Here is a 26,141-nt window from a genome sequence, read left to right as displayed (position 1 = left end):
AAGTATCATGATTCATTTGCGCGTGGTACTATACTTTAGTGACCATACAAGTGTAAGTTGTTCCGACTCAGTGCTGTGTCAACAAACTGAATCCCGGTATCCATGACACCGGACGTAATTCAACTACTCTCTCTGTTTCTGAGTAAAGTGCACATGACCTTTGTTAATACGTATCACGTGACAAGACTCGTGACGTCATTGTGAACGTTCAGCTATATATTCCTGCAACAGCAACCAATCACACGTACTTGCTGGATTGGTGTCAACTCGTTGTCACCGTGTACTCACACTAGCAGATTACGATGAGTACTCTACTGTGCCATGTCTTTCTCCTAGGAGTTGTGGCTATCAGTGCAAAGGAACTGGTAAACATGGATATGATAATCGACCATATATTATCGGCTGTTAATAAGAGTGACACGGTTTATGACACTGTAAGCCCCCAGTGTTTAGAAGACACCGTACAGTTTGCAGTTGAACACGAGTCCGCCTCTTACGCACGTCAGAGTGAGTACAGCATGCGAGTCATATTTAGGTCGAATCTTTCCCTACAACGGAATTACCAGAACAATGATCGCGACTTTCATTAGGTACATTCGCTGTACTTGACGACAATTGTATGTTGTTTCTTTGTTAAATGAGCTGAGCTCGTTTTAACACCGACGTATTTTTTTTGCGAAATTGGTTTTACAACATGTGTAAAATTAGACCAGTTGCTGGTCAATTTGCTTTTCAAAAATAGAAAGGTACTTTTTCTAAATTGAGATTCGAATTCGGAAGAACTCTCTCCTGGAATACAAAAGAAGTCGGTTCACCGGAGTAGTCGGTTCACCGGAGTAGTCGGTTCACCGGTCGGTTCACCGGAGTAGTCGGTTCACCGGAGTAGTCGGCCAGCAATTTTACACAGGGAAAGGGATTAGCAATGTTCATTTCAAGGTGTATACACATCTATGTTTATTTCTAGCCAATCAGAATTCATCTTCCGAGCCAGTGCAGATCAGCCGTTATTTCGCGTCGCGAATGTATGTGATACAGAATAATTTAAAATTTATCTATTTTGCATAACGTGCAGCCTGGCCTTACTAACTACAACTGTATACATACAGTATACGTCGATGAGTGAGATTATTTATACTTAAACAAACAAGAGAGTTGCGAATTATACAATCAACGCCCAGGTGTTTATCGTGTCAAGTTCGCCATTTTGATTACTACTGTAAGGTCGGTGTTTAACAATAGAAAGGGCTATGCCATTAAATCACGGGGACGAAAGCACTGTTGCACATTTCGAAATACTTTAGATGCATTGACTACCGTCCCCTGGTCATATGCTCCTCCCCAGGTATTCTCTCCTTAAGTTTTTGGGATTTTTTTTTTCAAAATTCGGACCAAAAAAAAAATTAAAACCTTTGATTTTTAACTGACACGTGCACGCGCGATGACCAGAAAATATAAATATTTGTTTCTGTGTCGTATTGTAAACTTGTAATTTCACCCTCGTGCGTAAACGAATTATTTATTCGATTATATCAAGTGACAAATCATTTGATATAACTAAAACACGACAAAATTATTCCCGTTGACTGTTATACTCTTGTATATTTATATTTGCTCCGCGCTCTAGCGATTTTACTTACAGAAATGACACCAGCACATACTTAAAAGGCGGTGGTCGTCGCGCCGCGCATGTGCGACATTATTCGTCATGGACTGGATAAGGCTTTTGCAGCCCGAGGTCGCCGTGCGGCAGAAGCGCCCGAGTTTTATCATATACCTTATAGTTGTACTTACAATTTTACTACGGCTAGACCTAAAACACACGACGTAATTTAGAATAACGCGTTTTGTTTTGAATGATGAAAGCCGGGCGCGCTGGGCCAGGCGTGATACGGGAAATTTTGTCCTGATGTGAGGGCGCACTTTCCATAACGTTACGAGGCCGGGCAATACGAGGTATATGATAATGTGTTGATAAACATTGAGTTTCCCACAATGCAATGCGCTTTATAATGCAAATCAGGAGTACGAATTTTGACTTGGGCGCGATGTGCCTTAATTGTCGTCGACGAGTCTTCCGATATGTTCCAATCACCAAGGAAATTACATAGTTAAAGCTTGGTAACATCTCAGTTTGTACTCATTGGTCTGCGCATTGCGCAACAGTCATAGACCCATATCTCGCGCATGCGTGGCGCGACGACCACCACCCTTTAATAGAATCTGGTAATCATGTTTTCAGAAATCCTGGTTCATGGGCCACGTGTTCCAACACATCTGTTTTGACACTAGAGATGACTGGTTTGAATAATTGCCACTGAAACGGGATTATTATTTGCATATTCATTTTCATCTTCCATTTGCGACTGAAATGGTATGAAAAGACCTAGTATTTCCAGGCTATAACTGTTTAAATTTTGTTTTATATGTTTACATTTTGAGACACCTGATTCAAGTATATGTATTATTAAAGAGACCAACATTTGCAGCACATACCCTATCCTATGCCTTTTCAATGGAAGACCCTCTCAGTTCTATATAAGGATACGTACGATATGTACATCACATGTAATGGACATTGTTCCGTATTGTATACAGCACTTCTGATAGATCGTACCTGTTTTTTTGTTTGTTTACAGTGTACCATTCTAGTGGTGCCTTACCTGCTGATGGGGAATTTACTTATAATATTAAAGATTTCGGTAACTTTGACCTTTGTCGCGACATCAAACCTGAATATGGTGTCCATTCATTTGGTGGATTGTATTGTTTGTCTAAAACGGATATAAAACCCCTGGTGAGTGACCTTTTTTTTTTTTACTAACCTGCATTTTTATTCTCGGTATATTAATAATAATAATTACATGGAGTGAATACAGTTCACAGTTTTGTCCTCTACTGTGTTATGTTACTAATGACAAGGAGTCGCACAACTCCAAATATAGTTACAATCTTAAGCCCTGTGAATGAGCATTTTGATTTGATTTTAGTCCGAATCTACAGCAGATATCGGGGTATGTTTTCCAGACTCCTGTACTGATCGAGACATCCCGTTATTCGTATCTCAAGGTTTGTGTTGTCATTATAAGCATGTATTATTACATAATATAGATTAAATAGTATGGCGATATCTTTCTACTACGTAGTATGGAAATATTTTATTTCATAGTATGGAGATATCATATTATTACAAAATATGGCGATATCTTTCTACTACGTAGTATGGGAATGTCTTATTTCATAGTATGGAGATATCATATTATTACAAAGTATGGCGATATCTTTCTACTACGTAGTATGGAAATATCGTATTTCATAGTATGGAGATATCATATTATTACAAAGTAAGGCGATATCTTTCTACTACGTAGTATGGAAATATCTTATTTCATAGTATGGAGATATCATATTATTACAAAGTATGGCGATATCTTTCAACTACGTAGTATGGAAATATCTTATTTCATAGTATGGATATATCATATTATTACAAAATATGGCGATATCTTTCAACTACGTAGTATGGGAATGTCTTTTTTCATAGTATGGCAATATCATATTATTACAAAGTATGGCGATATCTTTCTACTACGTAGTATGAAAATATCTTATTTCATAGTATGGATATATCATATTATTACAAAATATGGCGATATCTTTCAACTACGTAGTATGGGAATGTCTTTTTTCATAGTATGGCAATATCATATTATTACAAAGTATGGCGATATCTTTCTACTACGTAGTATGGAAATATCTTATTTCATAGTATGGATATATCATATTATTACAAAATATGGCGATATCTTTCTACTACGTAGTGTGGGAATGTCTTATTTCATAAACAAGTTGTGAAACATGGCACCTAGTCGGTTTCAAATTTCGATTACTTACCTTAAAATGCGAAAATGGCCAGCAGCCAGAATCAAGGGGGATTTGCACAGAGTTCTGGGTAAATCAAGGAAATACTCGCTGTTACGGCACACCTGATTGGCTGAAAATGAGGATGCGCACTTGATTTACCCAAAACTCTGTGCGAATCCCCCTTGATTCTGGCTGCTGGCCATTTTCGTTCATGAAATTGTCGGATATCATCAGAAAACGCGGGATTTGTGCAGTTTTGAATAAAACCAAGTTAGCGATTATGGACAATGGTTATTAACGTAACACCTGATCCCCTCTAAAATTTTTGTTTCGCATTTTAAAGTAAGAAATCGAAATTTGAAACCGACAGGGTGTCGATTTACTAGGTGCCATGTTTCACAACTTGTTTATTTATATACGTATAGCGGATGATTTTTTTTTTTTTTTTTAAGTTAGTATTTATTGATATTCAGCCCCCGAGTGACTGCGGTCATATACCCCCCTTCCTAGACATGCAGATTTTCGTTTGTCAATTCTGAAATCGCCCCAGATTTAAAAATGGTCGCTCTTAAATTGTTCATGCGTTTTATAATTCGCATTGGACTACAAGGCAGTGTAACGACTTTTTGAGTTGTGTTTGTCTTTTAGGTTTTAAAGATCTGCTAGATAAAGTACCAATATCGTACGTTATGTGTGCCAGAGAATACCACATAAGACCTGGCGATGTTCCAGCCATGTGAGTTAAGGAATAACTAAACTGCCTTTATTTGATAATATATCGTATCGATAGAGGTTTTGTAAAGTCAATAAAATTGAATTAATTGAGACAAGAATGACAATCTGATCTGTCGTATTCTCCGTTCTGTCCTAGATTTATATGTGTAGTTCTCGTTGCTGTGATAATTGCTGGCACTGTCTACGATGCACTGAAACGTCGGAAACAACGACAGACTCTTGAGATGAACACATCGGAACAAGCGACTTGTACACCTGAAAACCAGTCAACTAATGCGGATGATGCTGTTATATCGCCATCCAATGCAGAACTGAACATTGAATCAAGAGAAATGCCCAAGAAATGTGCAAGCAAGTGCAAAGGTAAATTCAAAGAAATGGTCAATGGTGTCACTGTAATTGCCAACGAAGTATAACTGAGTTGTTTTAGCGATTGACGATATTGCTTAGCAAATCTGGAGTGTTTTTTTTTTTTTTTGTATTTTGGATGATGTTCGCTTATTTCTGGTACATTTGGTGTCATATTGAGTTTTATCGACGCAGAAGAGTCATGATTTCTCCGAAACGTGTTACGTAAAAACTAGCATATATCTATATATTTATTGAATTCTCACCGGAGCGAAAAACCGTGAGGGAAACGATCGACTCCGGTGCTGTTTCAGACGAAAGCTCGGCAGCGGCAACCTTCCTTGGGTCTAATGAGAACATTATTTACGTGACCAGCTGACGTCACTGTAGTAGGTCGAAAACTTTCGTAAAACGAAGTTTTGAGAAATACAACATCAATCATACATGGAATAGATATCAACCAACCGACTGACAGCGAACTGCATTAGCAGTAGGAAATAGGGTTCCCCGAGTGTTTTACTATTTCACTTTACGAACGTAGAATTACTATAGTGACACTTTTTTGTGAACGCAAGTCTGTTAGAGAAACTATAGCTCTTCTCTGTCGAGAAAATCCCAATATTCAAACATAACAACTTTAGAAACAATACATGTACCAGGAACTAAAATACCATCACAAATGTTAAATCCCGACACAGGAACCCCGTAGTTTAGATCGGATACAATTTTATCACACATTCATTTTAGATGTTCAGATCTTGGATTTCACTGACCAATTTAGATCACTGAAGCGATTAACAATATCAGAACGGCCTGTTTTTGTTTTTATATATAACTGTTGGTTTATTATGTTTTTTAATCAGAATTTGTACAGGGATGCTTGCTTTCTTTCTCGTTATGTGTTAATATATGCAAGATGATGGGTACGGTACATGGAAAGAGTAGTATTACTTGTCTCAATGGAATACGTGTTCTCAGTATGTTTTGGATAATTCTCTTCCATTCGTACCTGTTTGTTGGTCAGTATTATCCTACAGTCGGTAAGTGACATTTTTTGTTATTATAAGTCTTTGTCATTTAAAGCAGTAGTAATCAGATCGATTTCTTTAAAATGGTAAACCCGCCTCATAATTTCCGTGAATTATTTTCAACTTTTTCTCATTTAAATTTACAGGCAACTTTCGTTACGCCACCGAGGTTGATCAAGGTCGGACCGTTGTGCTTTGGAAAGGTGATCTAGCAGTTGAAGCATTTTTGGTTCTTAGGTAAGGAGAAAGGTCATAATAATAATAATAATAATAATAATAATAATAATAATAATAATAATAATAATAATAATAAACGGACGATTGATTGAATGAACGGATGGATAGACTATTTATACATCCATAGTTATTTGTTAATGTTGATTTTTTTTCATAGTGGCTTGTTAGTGAGCTACCTGACGCTGAATCAGTTGCATCGACGTGGTGGTCCAAGGCATCTCAACTGGTTGTTATTCTATTTCCATCGATACTGGAGGTTGACACCTGTCTACATATTTGTAATGATGTTGTACGCTACATTAGTCATATACGTGTCCGACGGACCGCTTTGGTGGCAGTGGTACTACGTACAGGCCGAGTGTGCTGCTACTATATGGGAACACATACTTTACCTTAATAACTTTATACCATTCCCAGGTGATGTTGGAGGGGTGAGTAAGAACACAACTATTTAGTCGGCTAAAATAAACATTTTTGTCCAAACATTCAGAGGTTGTATATTATTTCACGAAAGCAGTAATTGCAAGCATATATTATATCCAGTACTCAGATATTTTAGGGATTATAGAGTATACTTTATTTGAGTGCTGATATGTTAAAGGGCGGCAGTCGTCGCGCCACGCATGCGCGAGATATATGGGTCCCTTATAAACAAAGACGGCGACTTTGACTGTACATGTTGCGCAGTTCAAAGATCACAAACTGCGACCGTCAGGTTACCATGCTTTAATTAGGTCACCGGCGGTAATTAGTGCAAGTCGCGCCCAGGTCAAACCTCATACTTGTGATTGCCATTAGAAGAGCGCATAGGATTGTGGGAAAATCATTGTCAAATGTCGCACATGCGCAGCGCGACGACTGTCGTCCTTTAAAATAAACCATTATAGCTGGATTCGAATGGTTTGTTTGATATTGACATAGTCTCCATATCTAATTGTACTCTGAATTGGTATATGTTAACAGTGTTTTGGATGGTCGTGGTATTTGGCAGTAGATATGCAGTTATACTGGATGAGTCCTATTTTCATCATAGTGTTTTACAAGTAAGTTAACAACTATAGTTAAACATATAAGGCGACTGCCAGGAATACTAGCGCTGCAATATATTGTAAAACATGTCTTTTTCGCGAGCATGTTTTTTTCGCGAATTTAGCGAGAGAACTGATTCGCTAATGCAAGATGTCGCTAATGACTTTATTATCAATTCAAAATGGCCGCCAAACAAAGAAATTAGCAATGACAAGAGAGATTCGCTAAATCAACATTTCGCTATTACGTCATTTTACCACAATTGGCTAAAATTGCATGCCGCTTTTTCAACATGTTTTACAGTAGCTCAATCCACTTGTTTCATAGTATTATACAAGCAAACTGTCAGTTAAATATACATAGCTCCTTTGTACGGGGTATACATTTCCTAGCTTATTCGAAATTTTGAAAGAGACATTGTCTTCTTTCGTTAAAACAAAAGGGTTGTGCGTAGAGCGAGTCGCCTTAACTTTCAAAGGTTTTTTGGCAGATAGATTGAGCATATGAATAAATGTGATAACACTGTTATGCATTCAATCTCAGATGGCATCATTGTCACTCGGGTTTCCTACATAAACTATCTGATTATGACGCGTACCAATTGTGGAACAGAATACTACTCATGCTTTTTGAAAACGACTACCATCGCTTTCAATTTGTTTTAGATTTCTATATTACAATGTTTGTAAAATGTTACAGAAATTCCCTTTTATTGCAGGTCTCGTAATGGTGGAATATGTCTGACTGCTTTGACAACTTGCTTTTGCATAGCATTATCAGCATATTTTGCAACTGTACAAGGAATGCCATTCGGTGTCGACAGAGTGTAAATATAACATCTTTATGCACTGCCACAGAGTGTATTCCAATCATTGCTTTATTTAATTCGCCTTTTATTTTATAAATTATAACTTTTGTTCAATATAAAACAGCTGCGGTAGTTACAACGCGTCCACGCTAATTATCATTAATATTTTGACAATTTTGCAGAAAGTATAGATATCCAAAACATGAAGAAGGGGCGTGGCTGTACACAAAACCGTGGTATCGTTTACCCAACTATCTTGTTGGTATAGTCTTGGGATATATATTATTTAAACTCAATGGTAAAAAGGTGCAAATAAATAAGGTCAGTATTCATGTTGATTGAGTTGTTAAACATTTATGTCTATTCGGCAAGCGATCGAGATTATAACACACGTTGCCACTGCGTTGAAGCGAACATAATTATATATTCCAAACTTCCTCGGCTTGTTGTGTGAGCGTGTTCAAAAGCAGGATTCGAAACTGCTGTTGGTATTGTAGGTTTTCCAGATAAAACAAATAAATCCGCCAGGCTCCGACACAAGTCGTGAACGCAGTAACAACTGACTCCAGTTCATGGCCCACTTTACTGGCCAAGTTAAAAAAAAAACTTCAAATAAGTTTAACAGATAATAACACTTTGGTATGTAGTAAATATATGCATCACGGGTCTCGACGTTAAGGTAGAATTGACAATGTTAAATAATATTAATATTAAAACAAAAAACTAAGAACGACCATACACAACCGTATAACATTCATTGTTGTTCCCTTTTCAGTATTTGAACATTTTTATATGGTGCTGTGCCTTCGCCGTTGCTTTATCTATTGTATATGGTGTACTGACATCCGTCGCTGGTATCCGCATATCACAAGGGGCAGCAGTGCTGTATATAACGATCCATAGACTTGTGTTTTCGGTGTGCGTTGGTTGGGTGGTATTTGCATGCGCTACTGGGAATGGAGGTAATTCTATCAAATAGTAAACACGTCTATTCTGCATGAATATTTGTATGTAACTATACCTAGTTGTGACACCAGATATGATTATATTTTGTCTAGTCGCATCTGTATTACATTTCAAATAATTGACATTATCGTATAATAAACAATTTACATGTTAACTGGCACATTTAAAATAAAACAAGAGGTTGAATTCTTTTGTGAAATAAATTAATGCACTGTAGATGTTAGAAATTTTCAAAGCAAGGTGGAGTTCCGTACTCCCCAAAGCAATATACTATTCACAACTACCACCCGTTTATGATTTAAAAACACCTCAAAAGGAAAAGCATGTACCCATGCACAATGTTATAATGCCTCTTGGAATGAACTAATTGTATCGACACCGATATTAGCGTTTCTCTCTTGTACTACCCATTGAGCAAGTAGTATCCGTATTTTGAATCTGCAGGTTGAGGAAACACGAATAACGTTAAATAAAACAAGAAACTATAACGATAGTCAAGATTGGCCACGCAATCCTAACACCCAACACTTTGACCAATCAGAGAGCAGCTTGTTTTGTTGAAAGATTTTTCGACGTATCATATTCTGTCTACTATATATGCTTCGGCACAACTGTCTGTGTGTCTCCACTAGATGAATATAAGTGCGATTATGAAATTCAAATAACTATTATTGTGTTTAGGCCCAGTGAATACAATACTGTCATGGCGTATCTGGTTACCTCTAGCCAGAATGAACTACTGTGCGTACCTGGTACATTTAGTGGTGATATTTATCTATACCTTCAGTATGAAATCATTGTATTACTACTCTGATTTGGGATTCGTAAGTAAATCTTTTACTTTAATAGCTTTCTACTTTATATTATAAAGCTACATATCTACTTTATGTATATTTAAGGAGCAATTCGCCCACGATGCTTTATTGTGTTAAAATGAACTGTAATCTATTGATTATTAGATAAAATGCAAATGGTTTTGCGAGGGGGTCAGACATATATTCAAAACTGGCTGAAGTAGACAAACGGCTTAGTCTTTTCCACGAAACGAAACGAAACACTAACCCTAACCCTAACTCGCATTTGTTTCATTGACCTAATAATACACGTATCTGAGAGAATTTCACACTGTGAAACACGAAATGAAAAGTGAAAAGCGCGATCAGTGTTCAACAATTCCAAAATGGCTGTCACGTCATGTCAGCACAAAACAATCGAGCTGCAAAGTAGGCGGAAAAGAGGTGGAAACTAAATATTATCGACAAATGTATTTCTGTGACGTGCGATGTTTGAAGTCGTTCATAATTTTGTTTTTTTCCCCGTTTCGTTTCGTGGAAAAGACTAAGCCTAGACAAACTCACAAAGTATAGTGACCAATATATTAAATCTGTGTACAAAAACAGTATTTGATTTGCGAAAAATACGGCTGAAACATAGTATTGGGCGTGGTTTAAAGTAGTATTCAACGAAGTCTGTAATTCTCCAGATCATTAACATAATTTTTACAGTAAATTTACAACATCAGCTAACACTTATCTAAACAACCTTTTTTTTGTAATACTTCATAAATCGACAAATTTCTTTTGCAATCAACCATATTTGCATATACTTTGATTCATATAATTACAAATATAAATTTACATTCAATATGTGTTTAATTTCAGACTCTAGACTTTATTGGGATTCTGGTGGTTACATATAGTGTATCCTTTGTTATTGCAATTGCTGTGGAACTTCCTATGCTGGAGCTTGAAAAGGTGATAATACCAGCAAAATATCGGAAAGTACAGCCGAGTAAAAATTGATATTCAGCTTAGCTCTTCAACTTGCAAGACTCCATAATCTATTTGCATAATACCTGTAAACCAAAACTCAAGAAAGCACCACGCCCACAAAACTCGGTTCATTGCTGGATCATCCAATTATTCATCTAAGAAGTGGCTCAACACTTCAATATTTATAGATATATATATTTTACTATCGAAGTAGAACTCTAGAAATTTTGTGATGTCATTTTTTTCTAGCTATAAGTGTATAAATCAAATGTGGATTTCGAAACACTTGAAGTATGTAGTTAATAGTTAAGGCGACCGAGATACGATATATAAAAAATAGGGGCAAGTAAAACAAAATAAAACACACACAAATATTAAATTGGAGCCAATACCTACATCAACATAGCATGTCGTAACATGTTCGAATATTTGACATTGTGTCCTTTGACTCGCACAACAGTTTTAATGATTATAAAGGAGGATATCGTCTGGGTATGTTATTTCTACATTCCTAATATTATATTTAATTCAATGTAAAACTTTTATTTTTCATCTTTACAGTACATTCTTTTTACATTTTATATGTTTTTTAGCATTAGTAATAAATAGAATTTTCAATTTTATTTACGAATTTGTTTCGAAAGTTATTTCGTATAGATTGTTGTATGATATTACAATGTACACACAATGCTATCGTTTGGGGCATTCATGTAAATACTGAAAACCACTAAGTAATAAGTCAATGTCACATGTGTACAATAATTGCCACTGATGTACAAAATCATTGCACGGCCTTAATATATGTGTTCACCGATATTATAGTGGAGCATATCGCTTACAGTTGTATTATCATTTGGATCGAGATATAGCGTTGTATGCCTTGCAATCAACATACATATATTAATGGTCTGAAGTATATTGTATTGTATTACTAGGTTATATTAGGATGTGGAATCTCATGGTATAGTATTGAAGAATATGGAAAGGAATTGTATGATATCGTACAGTATAGTGAGACATGGACATATCATTGGTTTGGTAACTATTTATAGTATTATGATTAAGGTTGCGTATAATATGATTACAGTATGTTTGAGTGCAATGTACCATAGGTATAGTATGATATTTAGAATTTAAGTAGATGGTGGTGTGTTAATTTGGACTGAGATATGATGTATGGTGTGGTATTTATGATTTAGATATGATGTGGTATGGGCATGGTATTCAGAATTTAAGTGTGTAAACGTACGTTGTGTTTGCAAACATCTCGCATAATTAGCATCTGTATTAACTGTCAGAGTGGATACCACTGAGTGGATGGAATATATATCAAAAGATCGGTTGAACTCGTTATTATTTAGTAATACAAATTGGGTATCGCAAAGAAATGCAATCACAATTCGTACAACGAGGCATCACCGGGCTACATATACTTGTTTTTTCTCGCACGTTTGACATTCCTGGAATCCATTCCGCATGTATTGCTGTTTGACAATTAATTAGGTGTTCGTATGCACTGAATTTTTCCACACAAAAACGCCGAATTCGGCCGAATTTTGTTATCGGTGGGCTTATTATAACCCCACCGGATCCTATTTTTGTGAAAGATTGGCATTTTTGTCCAGATTTGTAGGAATCTGAAAAACGCGTTTCACAACTTGTCTCTTATTTAGGTTTATGCTGCATTCAAGATGGTGGCCCCCATATAGTAAATATCGTATTTATTTTAATATCACGTGTGCGCCAGCTGACTGTGTAAGAATCGATCATAAGTGCAACACCAAATGTGGTAAATACACATATAATCATGTGAATTGTAACTTAAATTGTAATAATAATCATGAATTGAAATGTTTCAAATGTATTGCTTTGAATGATAGTATAACTAAATATAAAAGTACATAAACTATAGCAACTATCAGTTAACTTCGCCTAATATATAGGAAATGGCAGTGATAGCAAATGAAATAAACTGGCAATTACGGTATTCTGACCACCAACAGCTCTCGATAAATATTTACATATATATAATTTGTTGACGTAATGAGTTTATCATGTGCTGCTTCAGTTTCCCATGTGATATATATTTGTGTGTTTTCGGAATCACCATCATTGACCTCTTTCGTAATTTCGACTACTCAACGTATTCTTTGTTGTTTTCAAAGGCAGATTTATGTTGCTCAACTGTATCGGTTTCAACTATCATTATAGTTCTGCCATTATACTTGGGCTAAATAACATGATTAACACGTGGGTACAATTCCGTACTAACTACACGAGGAGTGTAGAGTATTTTACGGTTGAATTGTATTACACATATAGTTGAAGGCCGTGATAGTCGCATGGTCGCCAATTAAAATTGTAAATAACTCGTATTCACGATGAGATGCAGACCAAAACATATCTCGGCAAAAACTGAACTTTTGGATCACGTGATAGTCGCATGATTTAGTGGAAGAATTTGATAGCATCACGTGATCCAAAAGTTCAGTTTTTGCCGAGATATGTTTTGGTCTGCATCTCATCATGATTACGAGTTATTTACAATTTTAATTGGCGTGATTCATTTGAATGATGAGTAATGTATCGATACAGGATCACATATTTGAATGATATACTAGTATGTTTGTCGACTATCCAACCGTTCACCGCACACAATGTACTGTGCAAACAAAACACAAAAAAAGTTTAAATCTACATTATGAAGAGTAGATGTGTGTGATACTGACAGGAAAACAGGTAACCATCAATAATAGTATATGTTAATTATATATGCAAAGTTAGCGCTTGATATAAATAACTGTTTGAACATTGTACAAGCAAGATTAAATTATTTAATTCAGATTGACTCGAACTCAGCCCGACGTGTAGGTGTAGTAGCGCCCTCGCCGGCCCTGGAAGGCTTAACTCACGCGACTCGCCAGGCTAACTCGAATCACAGTCCCTCTATCCCCGAGTAATACAACTGGGTGAATGGTTTGCATATACCAATACCTATATTAACAATAGTTTCAACTCACGGTCATACATATTTGTTAAGGTCAATTCAAAAACATCGAAGTATTCAAATCCTGGAATCTGATTAGTCAACCGGTCTATGCTCACCACAAATGATAACTTACGGCTTTCTCTACTTATTTACATCACGCATTTTGTGTGCATTTAACACGTATATAACTCGTATTTATTATTCGAATATCTAGTTACACATCAAGTTGCACAAAATCCTGGAAATGTCAGTGAATTTGTCAAATTGTTGTCTGCAAAATCACACACATCGCTCAAATTCAATAAGTTGATATTTTAGCAATTATGTGAACAGTACAAACATGTTATTTAAAAGGAGAATAGCAGCACTGCCCAGAATTGACAATACAAATTGTTTAAGACAATGAGTTGGTATGATTTGTATTCGGTAATGAGAATAAATTGTATTTTTGTATGAGTTGGCAGCATTTGGTTCCATCAGAGGGGCATTTGTAAAATGACTCTGTGGTTTCAAAGGGGAATGTGTCAAGTGACCCTGTTGTGACCCTGTGGTTTTTAGAGGGGCATTTGTCAAGTGGCCCTGTGGTTTCAGAGGGGCATTTGTCAAGTGATCCTGTGGTTTCAGAGAGGCATTTGTCAAGTGACCCTGTGGTTTCAAAGGGGCATGTGTCAAGTGACCCTGTTGTGACCCTGTGGTTTCAGAGGGGCATTTGTGAACTGACTCTGTAGTTTCAGAGAGGCATTCATTAAGTGACCCTGCGGTTCCAGGGGGGCATTTGTCAAGTGACCCTGTGGTTTCAGAGGGGCATTTGTCAAATGATCTTGTAGTTCCAGCGAGGCATTTGTCAAAGGACCCTGTGGTTTCAGAGGGGCATTTGTCAAATGACCTTGTAGTTCCAGCGAAGCATTTGTCAAGTGACCCTGTGGTTTCAGAGCGGCATTTGTCAAATGACCCTGTAGTTCCAGCGAGGCATTTGTCAAGTGTTAATGTGTTTTTTTTCTCTGGAGACAGTACAGCTATCAGCCTAGAACTGTACGTTCGGATGTTCCACGATAGTTAACGGAGTAGAACTAGTTATAGAACAAGCACAGCCATTGTATGTATCGTCTCCAATCATCTGGGCGATACCCTCAGCGACAGTCGATGGTCTAAGGTGAAAAAAAGAGAATAATAACATGATATGAACATATAACGTAATGATTTTTGATACATCGAATAACTAAAAGTAAATTGTACCCAGCCACTATTATTTCCGTTTAATAAATGATAATTCAATGTTGGTATTTACGTATGTCTTATTAAGCGACTGAGAACTCAACATCAATGTACTTTTGTTATTCACGTGACCTAGTCGATGATAAATAATTGCATCATTGTTATAATAACACGTACGAACTGTGACGTACGTGTAGTCAAATATTAAAACTTGGTACTCCCAATGGGTAAGCGTTAATAATACGGAAATGTACAATGTTTACTTTCCATAGTGTTGTCACTTTCACTTGTCGTTATGAGCGATTTTATAAGTGGCTTGGATGTATCTATTTAACTGCACTTAATGACTTGTTAGTTTATAAATATAGTATATTAAGACAGTTTGGGTATTACAGCTATAAAAAATATTTGTTATTTTCATTCATTAGTTTTACTTTATTTTACACCTTTCAATCAATATAATTCAAGATTGTAATTGATGATTTCTCTTTAGCAATGAAATAAATTAGTCCTAATAATATCATTAATAATAATTTGTATCATCTACACCCACGTCTATATAGTGCGCGGTTATGAAACGTACATATTACTCAAGTTCTGAAGTAATTTGCGTCACAGTTTTAATAATTGGTCGTAAAACCTAAACAAATCAAATAGGTAGTTATGTATACTTCTCATACGGATAAATTCTTGTCTCAATATTCATACAAAACACATTATAATTACAATTTGTCAAGGGTAGTCTTATTTTGAGTGTGTTACTCAACAAGTACAGGGCAATTTCATAGCATAACGACACAAATACGTAGCTATCACAAATAAAGACTCGGTTTTTGTTAAAACGTGTTTATATGGATGCATTACATTCAAAGATATGGGACAAACATGTATGTCTCATGTATAATACACTGAGAATATTTGACCGTATAATTAGTTAGCGCCACCACTTACTGCAATGTGGATGCTATATCCTGTTTCATCTCAACCAATTTATCACTGTATCGATTATTCAATTCCGGGTTCAGCGATGTATTAATTATTAAGCCTGGGCATATGACTGCCACTCGAATTCCATTGTCAACGATCAAGGGCTCCATCTAAAAGAAAGATAATTACCAATAAAATAAAGAGACTAATAATAACATTAACAAGGATTCATTAGATTATGGTATGCAACTTTCATAACGAAGAACGGTGATATGCCATGAAGATATCACGAGAAACGAACTATTGCGATTTGCGAACGTTTGAAAGTGACCCTATTCAATGTGCCGTATAAATCGAACGTATTTCTAACCAATCGTATCACAGAACGCAGTGGGTGATGGGTAATGTTCGATTGCGTGAACAGAAATGAACAAGGTTATCATCGCATTCCAATAACATGACCAAAGTAAATGATCCAAACGGTAATAACTCACAGCCACACTTCTAGTGAACCCAACTGAACCGTGTTTAGTGGCACAATATATGGCTCCGTATGGCATTGGTATTAGACCTGCAAGGAAGGAGGATAGTATTGGTAAACATAAAACGAATGTGCATTAAAGATGTTTTGATAAACTACATTTAATTGTTATGCAAAATATTTGAATGTACAACAGATTATGTTCAAAAATAAATTTAAAATGGAAATTAAACAAAATTAAGAGCTATATATGTTAGCAACTGACAGCATTGCCTAAATAAAGATAAAAAAACAAGCTACCATTATTCAAAACTGTTGTATAAGATTAAGTGTGGTAGTCGTCGCGCTGCGCATGTGCGACATTTGTGTTGATAAACATTGATTCTCCCACAATACAATGCGCTCTTCTAATGGAAATCACAAGAATGACGTTTGGCCTGGACGTGACTTGCACTAATTATTGTTGGTGACTCTTTCGATACCTTGCCATCACCTGAAAAAATATCTAATTTAAGCTTGGTAATGTCTCAGTTACAGTTGTACAAATACAATTTTGACATTATTGGAGTCAGTGAATGCCATTGACAGGATCAGGTTCATCAAAGGCAAAGGATAACTCAACCATCTTATTTTCTGGTAGTGAAAACCCTCACACTAGTGAAGTAGCAATTATCATCTCTAAAGCAAGGAATAATTCGCTTTTGGAATGGGAGCCAATCAGTGACAGACTGATTACAGCCCGGTTTAACTCCAACCACTGCAAACTCTCCATTATTCAGTATTATGCACCAACAAATGATGCAGATGAAGATGACAAAGACACTTTTTATGAACGACTTCGGTCAACAATCGCCAAAATACATCAACATGACATGGTTTTAGTTATGGGTGACCTCAACGCCAAAGTTGGATCTGTCAACACAGATATAGAGTTGCACATGGGAAAACATGGCATTGGTACTGTCAATGAAAATGGTGAAAGACTCATTGATTTTTGCTCCTTTAATAATCTTGTCATAGGAGGGACTATTTTTCCACATAAGTCCATCCACAAAGTTACTTGGATCTCACCAAACGGCAGAAATAAAAATCAGATCGACCATGTTATTGTCAATAATAAGTTCATTGCAGGATGTACGTGTATACTGCGGGGCTGATGTTTTCAGTGATCACCATTTAGTATGTGCAACAGTCAAGCTTAAACTTAGGAAGGCAGCTGCTAGTAAGCAGATTAAACAGAGACTTAACATTCACCAACTGAAATCACCTGTTGTCAAGAATCAGTTCATTCTTGAATTACAAAATCGGTTTAGTACCCTAGAAGACCTTGATCTACATGATGTAAAATCAAATTGGGATAACATTAAGAACATTTATGTTGAAACTGAAAGAAAGTTCTTGGTGTCAAGGCCAGCAAATCCAAGGAATGGTTATGTCCACACACCTGGAAACTCATTGATGAGAGGAAGGAAATTAAGAATAAACTGCTTAATACCAAATCTCAGAGACTTCAGGATCAGCTAAATGAATTGTACCGACATAGGAACAAACAAGTTAAGAAATCCGCTAGAAATGACAGAAGGAATTTTCTCAATCAAAAGGCAGCTCGAGCTGAGCAGGCAGCACAAAGAGGCTGTCTCAGTGCTGTCTACACAATGACCAAGGAACTTTGTAAATCCAATGCAAATCAATCCATTCCTGTGAAAGATAAAGATGGGAAGACCATTTCATCTGAACATAGTCAAGCTGAACGTTGGGTCCAACACTTCACAGAAGTATTAAATAAACCAGAACCAGAATTACCGGCACATCCTCAACTAGCCAGAAACTATTTGGATATCAACATAGATCCTCCAACTACAGAAGAAATGATGAAAGCAATTCAAAATTTAAAAAATGGTAAAGCTGCAGGTTTCGATGCAATTTACGCTGAGATGTTAAAAGCAGATATAGTCACTGCCACTAACTCCCTTACCAAACTTTTTCACTGTATTTGGATCAAAAATGAAATTCCAGATGATTGGCGTAAAGAGCTCATCGTAAAACTTCCAAAAAAGGGTGATTTGGCAAACTGTGACAATTGGCGGGGAATTACTCTCCTATCAATTCTAAGCAAAGTCTTCTTCAAAATCGTTTTTAAATAGAATGGAAACAGCCATTGATGCAAAGCTCAGACCAGAACAGGCATTGACCAAATTTTTGCACTACGAAACATCAAGGAACAATGTTTGGAATGGAATGCATCACTCTTTATAAATTTTATTGACTTTAAGAAGGCGTTCGATAGTGTACATCGAGACAGCCTGTGGAGGATATTAGGAGCCTATGGAATTCACCCAAAACTCACCCAACTAATCAAGACATTTTATGTAGACTTTGAGTGCAGCATCATCCCAGACAACGCTCTTTCAGACTGGTTCAAAGTTGAGTCAGGAGTACGACAAGGATGCATACTCTCACCCATGCTCTTCCTTAATACCCTTGACTGGGTAATGAGAAACACAACTGTCGGCAAAGCAAGAGGAATACAATGGTCCATGTTTTCCAAACTTGACGATCTGGATTTTGCAGACGATATAGCTCTGTATTCATCAAGACTAGACCATATGCAAGAAAAGACCAACAGGCTCTCTAGGTTTGTAGCACAAACAGGACTATCAATTAATGAAAAAAAGGATAGACAGGAATGGAAGAACCTGATTGCAGCCTTATGTCCCGGTGTGGAATGAAAAGGATCAAAACGTCTCAGTTTGTACTCGTTGATCTACGTAACAAAGTCGCCACCTTTGTTTATATAAGACCCATGTATCTTGCGCATGCATGGCCCGACGACTACCGCCCTTTAAAGGTAATGGAAACAGCAGCAGATATAAACCCTCAAATACGCACTTTAATGTGACGTATTTTTACATCGCTATAATTTTGAATAATGTATTTATTAAAATACGAAGAAACAATGACATCAACGCATATTTACCCAAGTTCGACGAAACATTAATAATCACTCCACCTTGACCGCCATGTTGTTTACCCATGTACTCAACTGCCATATACGTACTGGTGATCAGCGCCATCTACGACAACAATTCAAATAACAGGATCAGACATTTGTACAACATTCAATCAAGCCAGATTATATGGTACTATTGTTACCTGTCAACGAAACAATGGTGATTTCTTTTCCCACAGAATATTCATTAACGTAATGTTAAGTCCAGCTCCAATAGAATTTGTATTGACGTTAACTTAACTTTAGTGTCACGTGGTATACTAGTATATTTCACAGCGGGCATGACAGGTACATGTTTAATTTGAACCCCCAACCTTGCTCGATCAGCATGTGTGTTAAACACCATTTCTACGTGTTTTCTCAGACGCACAGGCTCACCCTATCTATGTTTGAAACACTGAAATCGTTGCAATCACTCCGATCATTTCTCAATGAACCAACTTGGAACGAGCCTACAATTGCTGACGTAATCGGGCAGAGTGTCACGTGATAGGACCAGAAACTCGGCACAAACGTATAATCACAACAAAGATACATTGGAATATATACAGTATTATGAATCAGGTTCTTCTAATGACTTAATGATATCACGTTGTATTTATGAGTCATCTCAGTCAAAATACCAAGTTTACCAGTAAAAGACGCGATATCCTCAGGTTGGTTTTTATCGTACATGGTTTTATTATCTGTATGTGCCGTGGGACTACTAAAACAAATGCCGACTTCGTTAACCATCGACAGCCTCAACTGCGCATGCGTGTTATGATACATTTGAATATGATAACACATTGATATTACAATTTATAAATTACTTACAATATTTACTGCAAACATTTTCTCCATTTCTAATTCATTAAATATGCCTGCATTATTGCACACTATGTCCAGTCTTCCAAACTTAGATTTAGTCATTTCATATGCACCTTGTATGAAAAACATATCGTGACGTCAGCATGGAGTGTAAAAACTAGATGTTCATATAAGTATAATATGGCAAACTACGAATACAGATAGTGTCACAAAATGCGCAAGGGTTGTATATCGTTTCACCAAATTGCACAATTTGATGAATATTCTGGGTTATTAATATGGAGTCTGGAACATGGGGAATATGGTGTTCGTTCACAGTTAGATATCAAGCATCTTCGATCGAAGTTTTGACAACACAGAAATGATTATATACATCACGGTACAGCAGATTAATGTATTAATTTCAATTTAGTACTGAACAGAGGATTAACAGTTATTGACACATCCTTACTTAGAAAACATACACGATAGAGTAAATCTCTGTCAGATTGGTATTTGGGTATGACTCAGGGTTTTATATCTCATGGAAGAATACTATGTGTAGTTATACAGTCGAAACACGTCTGGTTTGAATAAATTTTGAGGTAAAAAACAGAGTTTTAAGTCATAACATTAGGAAGACGAAAGATCCGTGCTGATTGTGCACAAATTAGTATTCATTTTCAAATGATCGCCACACTTCGGTAACCACCCTGTTAAATGTAATTACAAGTCAGCCTCACTTGAGCCCAAGTAATTGTCCGATAAGGTTGCATAGATTCGTGTGGTGGGAGAAAAGTTGGAAGTCTATCACACAATCACGTGAGAAGATCGTAAATGTTGGACAGGATGAGATTCACTGAAAGTAATTTGGGCGACTTGGGACCAGCAAAAATATCTAAATACTGCTGTATGAATGATCCCAATTAAAGGACGACAGTCTTCGCGCTGCGTATGTGCGATATTTATGTTGATAAACATTGATTTTCCCACAATCCAATGCGCTCTTCCAGTGGAAATCACAAGTATGAGATTTGACCTGGGCGTGATTTCCACTAAATACCGCCGCTGACACTTTCGATACCTTTCCGTCACCTAAAAAACTTAATTAAAGCTTGGTAACGTCTCAGTTTATATTCGTTGATCTTCGCAAAAGTCAAAGTCGCCATCTTTGTTTATACGAGACCCATATATCTCGCGCATGCGTGGCGCGACGACTACTGCCCTTTATTTAAAACCAGTTTGTTTGATGCGTACATGACTGTCAGAAACTCGCAATACAACAGGAATAGGATAAGATTGGTTCTCCATATGCTGGACTCAGGACCAGGTTAGTCCATTTTCACTCACATTTTAGATTTAATTTTACGGTAACATCGCCATGAACAAAGACCACTTTGGATTCTCCATAAGTCTTCTTTAAATAGTCTTCTGTAACTTTACCCATATCTTCATCTTTATCGATGAATACCACGCCCTACATTTTGAAGTCAGAAAAACGAACATTGTAATCTATTACACCTTTCACTCGTCTCCGTCATTTTGACGTCATAAAGCTTTTAGTCGCTAGAGGGCGCAAAACATGACAATAATAGCAACACACTAAACTAGGTTGTCAGAATGAAATTTACTACCGGCCTCAAACACATACCGCTATGATTATATGATGTTAATATATATGACATTCATCGATTCACTGACAATACGTTTTCAAAAGAACAGTTTTTATTTTAACCATTGGGGTAAACTATTAGATACCTATAAACTATTAGTCGATTGTACAAAGACGAGTTTTACAAGTGTAAAGGGACATTCAAGGGAACAAAAATCAAACAAAAATCGAAAAACAACACAAAATTACACCACCCTGAGAATCATGCGAAGGAAAAAAAAACAATCAAAATTGAAACCATCATTCCTCGAGAGTATCAAATGGTCGCCAGAGAGTCGCAGAGTCACACTTGAAGTATTTTGACTACTCCGACATCGTATACGCATCTAACTTATGTAGGTGTCCCCATGTATGAGTCAGTAATCGAACGCACTTCATAGGTCGTCTTCTTCGTGCTTTGTCATGAACACAGGCGTTGTATTCGGGGATACCAGATTCGACCCAAATAAATACACATTAGTTCATTACAGATAGTCCAGCTCTATTCACGCAAGCAGTCAGCCTGGGTAACCCCTCCCTGCCACGGTTTTTTTCTCATTTTTCCCCTTACAAAAGTTACAAACTCTCTATATTATAAAAAGTCAAAACACTAAGGCGTGGCGGAGTAAACATGCGATCAGTCAATAGCCGCAGTCGTTGGTACGATCACGTGATTACCAGGGATATGTCTCACGGATAAGCCTTGCAAAGTTGCCACTACTAAATACAATATGTAAAACAATCTATACAATATATGTGCCTCCTCGAAAATATGTTGGAGGCATCGTCCCTCGAAAATCAAGCTAAAACCCTTTGTGTAAGCAAAACGTGGCCCTCAAAATGCAGGAATTAGCGTTTAAGAGGGTCTAGGTTGCAATTTTTTTTAAGGGGTGCATGCCCTGGACCCCTTAGTAAAGTCGAGACTTCGGCGCAAAATTTTAGAGGGGATCAGGTGTTACGTTAATAACCATTGTTCATAATCGCTAACTTGGTTTTATTCAAAACTGCACAAATCCCGCGTTTTCTGATGATATCCGACGATTTCATGAACGAAAATGGCCAGCAGCCAGAATCAAGGGGGATTCGCATAGAGAATCGTGATTCAGACTAGAGAAGGCACCGCTTCAGCTGTGTTAATTACCGTCTGGAAGTTGTTAGTGGTAATACATTACCTGTGCTGCTCTGCTCAGCAGAAGTTCACCCACACATTTTCCTAAACCCCCAGCACCACCTGTGATCAACGCTACTTTTCCTTCAATGTCCATTACTGACTGCAGTGGCTGACTGGCTGAATTTAATTTATGCACAGCATTCGTGTTGAACTCTGACCTCGCCTGACTGTCGCAATAACATGACGGGTGAATCGTTTGAACATTGAGAGGAGGGGTCTGGAGAAAATTCAGAAATTTCTCATTTCTTTTTCCCAAGGCAACTCAGAAATGTAGGCAAAAAATTATCTCTTTGTTGTGAATCAAAAATATCTACATTTTCTAAACAAACCAATTATTCTCACGGTTCAGTGCACTCTTTGCATATGCATGTTTTGTATTAAAAGGCAGAAATACTTGACAAGACGATATATTGTTGTTTAAATGGATTTATAATGTCGCTATCGAGCAAAATTATAGTTGCTGGTTATAACCCTATTTTAGGAGCACGGCTCGTGCAGGGATTATGGAACAGTGCTATTTTTATCATTACACACATTTTTTTTTATTCTGAATGTTTCTGACATGGAATGACAACCATGCTTTATTGTACTTAGATCTATGTCCATTTTTAGGATACGACTTCAATAAAGACTATTACATTACACAAGTTTCGGCGTTTGCTGGAACATTCTACATCAGAGGCGGCTGCACGAAAGTTTTCATGGGAGGTGTGTGCGCGGGGGGGGGGGGGCTGCTCACTAACCTTGGGCCGAAATCGCTACTTTACTAGGGGGCCCGGGGCATGCTCCCCTTAAGAATTTTGAAATTCCCATTTTTTTTAAGCTCCCAGACCCGCCCCAATTTTGAATTGGCTTATCCCTAGTTTGCTGATCCGGTCCCAAGTTACGTCGTTGTCACGTTATGTCTCGCAGTCATCAGATGACGTCACATATGCAGTTAACCAGCACTAAAATACATTGACCAAACCAACCGAATGTGCTGAATAGCGCCACCTGTGTTGACACAATGGCACTAAATAATGTAATCAATCGAGTGTGTCAACTTCCCAAATTTACTGTAGTCCACTCACATGCTTTCTGTCAGCCGAACCTACGGCCATTTTCGTTTCGATTCAATTTTAGTAGGTTTCGATTTTGTAAATATTTGTGTATAATAATTAAAGCGCGATGGTCGTCGTGCAGCGCGTGTTCGAATTTCATGTAAATAAACAATGTATTTTACACGCGTTGTATACGTCGCTATGAGTCCCATATCGAACAGGACGCGGCGTGACGACTGCCGCGCTTTAAAGCTATCTATTATATTAATATTTTAGCACGTGGTGTTGGTTATATTATTATGAGGAATTATACCGAGTCGTTGCTTTTCTTTTTACGAGCTACTCTTTTTATTGTTTTTTTATGTTCATCTTTATTTTTTTGACCGAATAAAAATACCTAGTTTGCATAATAAATAATGATTTTTTGCTCACATCCCCAAAACCTCCTAACATATTCGAATGAAAATTGGTACATACACCTCCCAGTATAATATGCAGACCTCATGTGTTTATTAGTTAAAATCGAAGCATATTAATTATCTTATAATTTCCTAATTTTCATTTTTTTCATTGTTATCTACTAAAGAACCACATATTTCTGTAATAATGAAAAGGGCTAACGGAGATGCGATGGCACGAAACGAAATTCTTTTTTTGGGTGAAATCAGACACACAAAATATCGAGTATAATGTTTGTCTCTGGGCGGTGGCAAAAAGTGGCCAAACCCACAGAAGTGTCTGCTACAAGTATCCTTATTTTCCTGGCTATATCATAAACTAGTTTGCTGTCCCTCACACAATATTAGAAAAACAGAAGCTTAACTACGAGATGCTGCTACGGTAGAGGGCGTGATTGTAGAATCAGTGGAATGAATTATGGAATAAATTACCTCAACTAAAAAAATACGGCCGAAGTATTAACACTAAAACGCGAAATACACAGATAGAACATCGGCGGACGGATCTTCAACAAAATAAGATTACTGTTTAATTTACGACAATCCCAACTTTTGCGAGACTCTGCATAAATTTGGGGAGTTAGTTAATTGTTACGTTTCAGGTTGTGCCCTGCATAATTTGAGACGATAATTTGTGTTGCCAACTTTGGCAAGGCCCTGTATACGTAATTTCACGCCCGGCCTACAAAAGCATGATGCGTATACGATGTGAGAGTAGTTTAAACAGTTGTGACTCCCAGCTGATCATTAGATACACTAGAGAGGAGATGGAGATGGTCGAGAATATATATATATATTCTGAAATTCTAAAATGCTTTTTTCAAAATAATCTTTTTAAATCTATCTTCTAAGAGTGTTCAATATTATACCACTGGATTGAAAAAAATATGTTCATTTGTAAATGTGTATCGTATCGTCAGTGTATCAATGAATGTATTAATTTGATTCATATCGGTATGTGTTTGAGGCCGGTAGTAATAGGTTATTCCAACAAATATGTTGTACTACCATGACGTCAAAATGTTGTGTTCGTCATTTAGAATAGCGCAAAATTTGTTTTGATTGTTTGTTATTTGTGCATTCAGCCATATTTTCGTTGGAGGACTCAGCTGATGTAGGTGCAATAGTTTACAATGTTTTTTCTGACTTCAACATGTAGGGCGTGGTATTCATTGATAAAGATGAAGATACGGGCAAGGTTACAGAAGACATACGGATAATCTAAATTGGTCTTCGTTCTTGTCGATGTTACCGTAAAATCAAATCTAAAATGTGAGTGAAAACAGACTAAACCTGCCCTGGAGTCTAGCATATGGAGAACCAATTTTACATTATCCTTGTACTGGTAGTTTCTGACATGTAGTCATGTAAACTTATCACTTACTGTACAATTTTAAAATTAGTTTGTTTCTTCAATGTTTCTAAGATCCATTGAACAAAACTGACTTCGATATGACTGGTCTTCGGAAAACAGTTAAGCGGAGCAAAGTCAGCTTAGAAGTCAACTTGAACCATCGGCCGAGCAGCAGTGTGATGGCTACCAGAATCACTGTGGTTGGCAGATGGCAGTTACCTTTGATTTCACCAAATCTGACTATGGGTCTATATTTTATTTGTGTTTGTAAA

At 36.9% G+C, this 26,141-nt stretch overlaps 2 protein-coding genes across 2 annotated transcripts; one reads left to right on the top strand and one right to left on the bottom strand.

Annotated features, from left to right (window-relative positions):
• The first annotated feature begins 252 nt into the window (after window positions 1–252).
• On the top strand, window positions 253–11,407 carry LOC100370056 (nose resistant to fluoxetine protein 6-like). Its single transcript, XM_085504957.1, has 14 exons — window positions 253–507; window positions 2,637–2,794; window positions 2,988–3,066; window positions 4,510–4,597; window positions 4,733–4,959; window positions 5,808–5,984; window positions 6,119–6,209; window positions 6,367–6,640; window positions 7,173–7,252; window positions 7,957–8,064; window positions 8,229–8,367; window positions 8,822–9,008; window positions 9,694–9,836; window positions 10,674–11,407. Exons 1-14 carry the CDS (start codon window positions 303–305, stop codon window positions 10,812–10,814), a joined length of 2,097 nt encoding a protein of 698 aa, XP_085361083.1. The 5' UTR covers window positions 253–302; the 3' UTR covers window positions 10,815–11,407.
• A 2,527-nt stretch (window positions 11,408–13,934) lies between these two features.
• Window positions 13,935–23,129, bottom strand: LOC102802472 (15-hydroxyprostaglandin dehydrogenase [NAD(+)]-like). The gene is made up of 7 exons (XM_006815055.3): window positions 23,019–23,129; window positions 21,546–21,672; window positions 20,223–20,329; window positions 19,374–19,470; window positions 16,410–16,486; window positions 15,940–16,085; window positions 13,935–14,921 (listed from the first exon to the last, which is right to left on the bottom strand). The coding sequence occupies exons 1-7, from the start codon at window positions 23,109–23,111 to the stop codon at window positions 14,798–14,800; spliced, it is 771 nt and encodes a 256-aa protein (XP_006815118.3). The 5' UTR covers window positions 23,112–23,129; the 3' UTR covers window positions 13,935–14,797.
• Between the last annotated feature and the right edge of the window lie 3,012 nt (window positions 23,130–26,141).

This window comes from Saccoglossus kowalevskii, chromosome 11 (assembly GCF_978046115.1).
Source record: "Saccoglossus kowalevskii chromosome 11, keSacKowa6.1, whole genome shotgun sequence".
In the NCBI taxonomy this organism is placed as follows: domain Eukaryota; kingdom Metazoa; phylum Hemichordata; class Enteropneusta; family Harrimaniidae; genus Saccoglossus; species Saccoglossus kowalevskii.
The sequence above is the reverse complement of the archived record's forward strand: the minus strand, read 5'-3'. Positions and strand labels throughout refer to the sequence as shown.

Coding starts and splice junctions, on each gene's coding strand:
- LOC102802472 (XM_006815055.3), bottom strand. CDS start 23,111: ATGGACATTGAAGGAAAAGTAGCGTTGATCACAGGTGGTGCTGGGGGT. Junction 21,673..23,018: donor TGCTGAGCAGAGCAGCACAG/GTAATGTATTAC, acceptor TTCAAAATGTAG/GGCGTGGTATTCATCGATAA. Junction 20,330..21,545: donor CGTAAAATTAAATCTAAAAT/GTGAGTGAAAAT, acceptor TTTTCATACAAG/GTGCATATGAAATGACTAAA.
- LOC100370056 (XM_085504957.1), top strand. CDS start 303: ATGAGTACTCTACTGTGCCATGTCTTTCTCCTAGGAGTTGTGGCTATC. Junction 508..2,636: donor CGCCTCTTACGCACGTCAGA/GTGAGTACAGCA, acceptor GTTTGTTTACAG/TGTACCATTCTAGTGGTGCC. Junction 6,210..6,366: donor GAAGCATTTTTGGTTCTTAG/GTAAGGAGAAAG, acceptor TTTTTTTCATAG/TGGCTTGTTAGTGAGCTACC.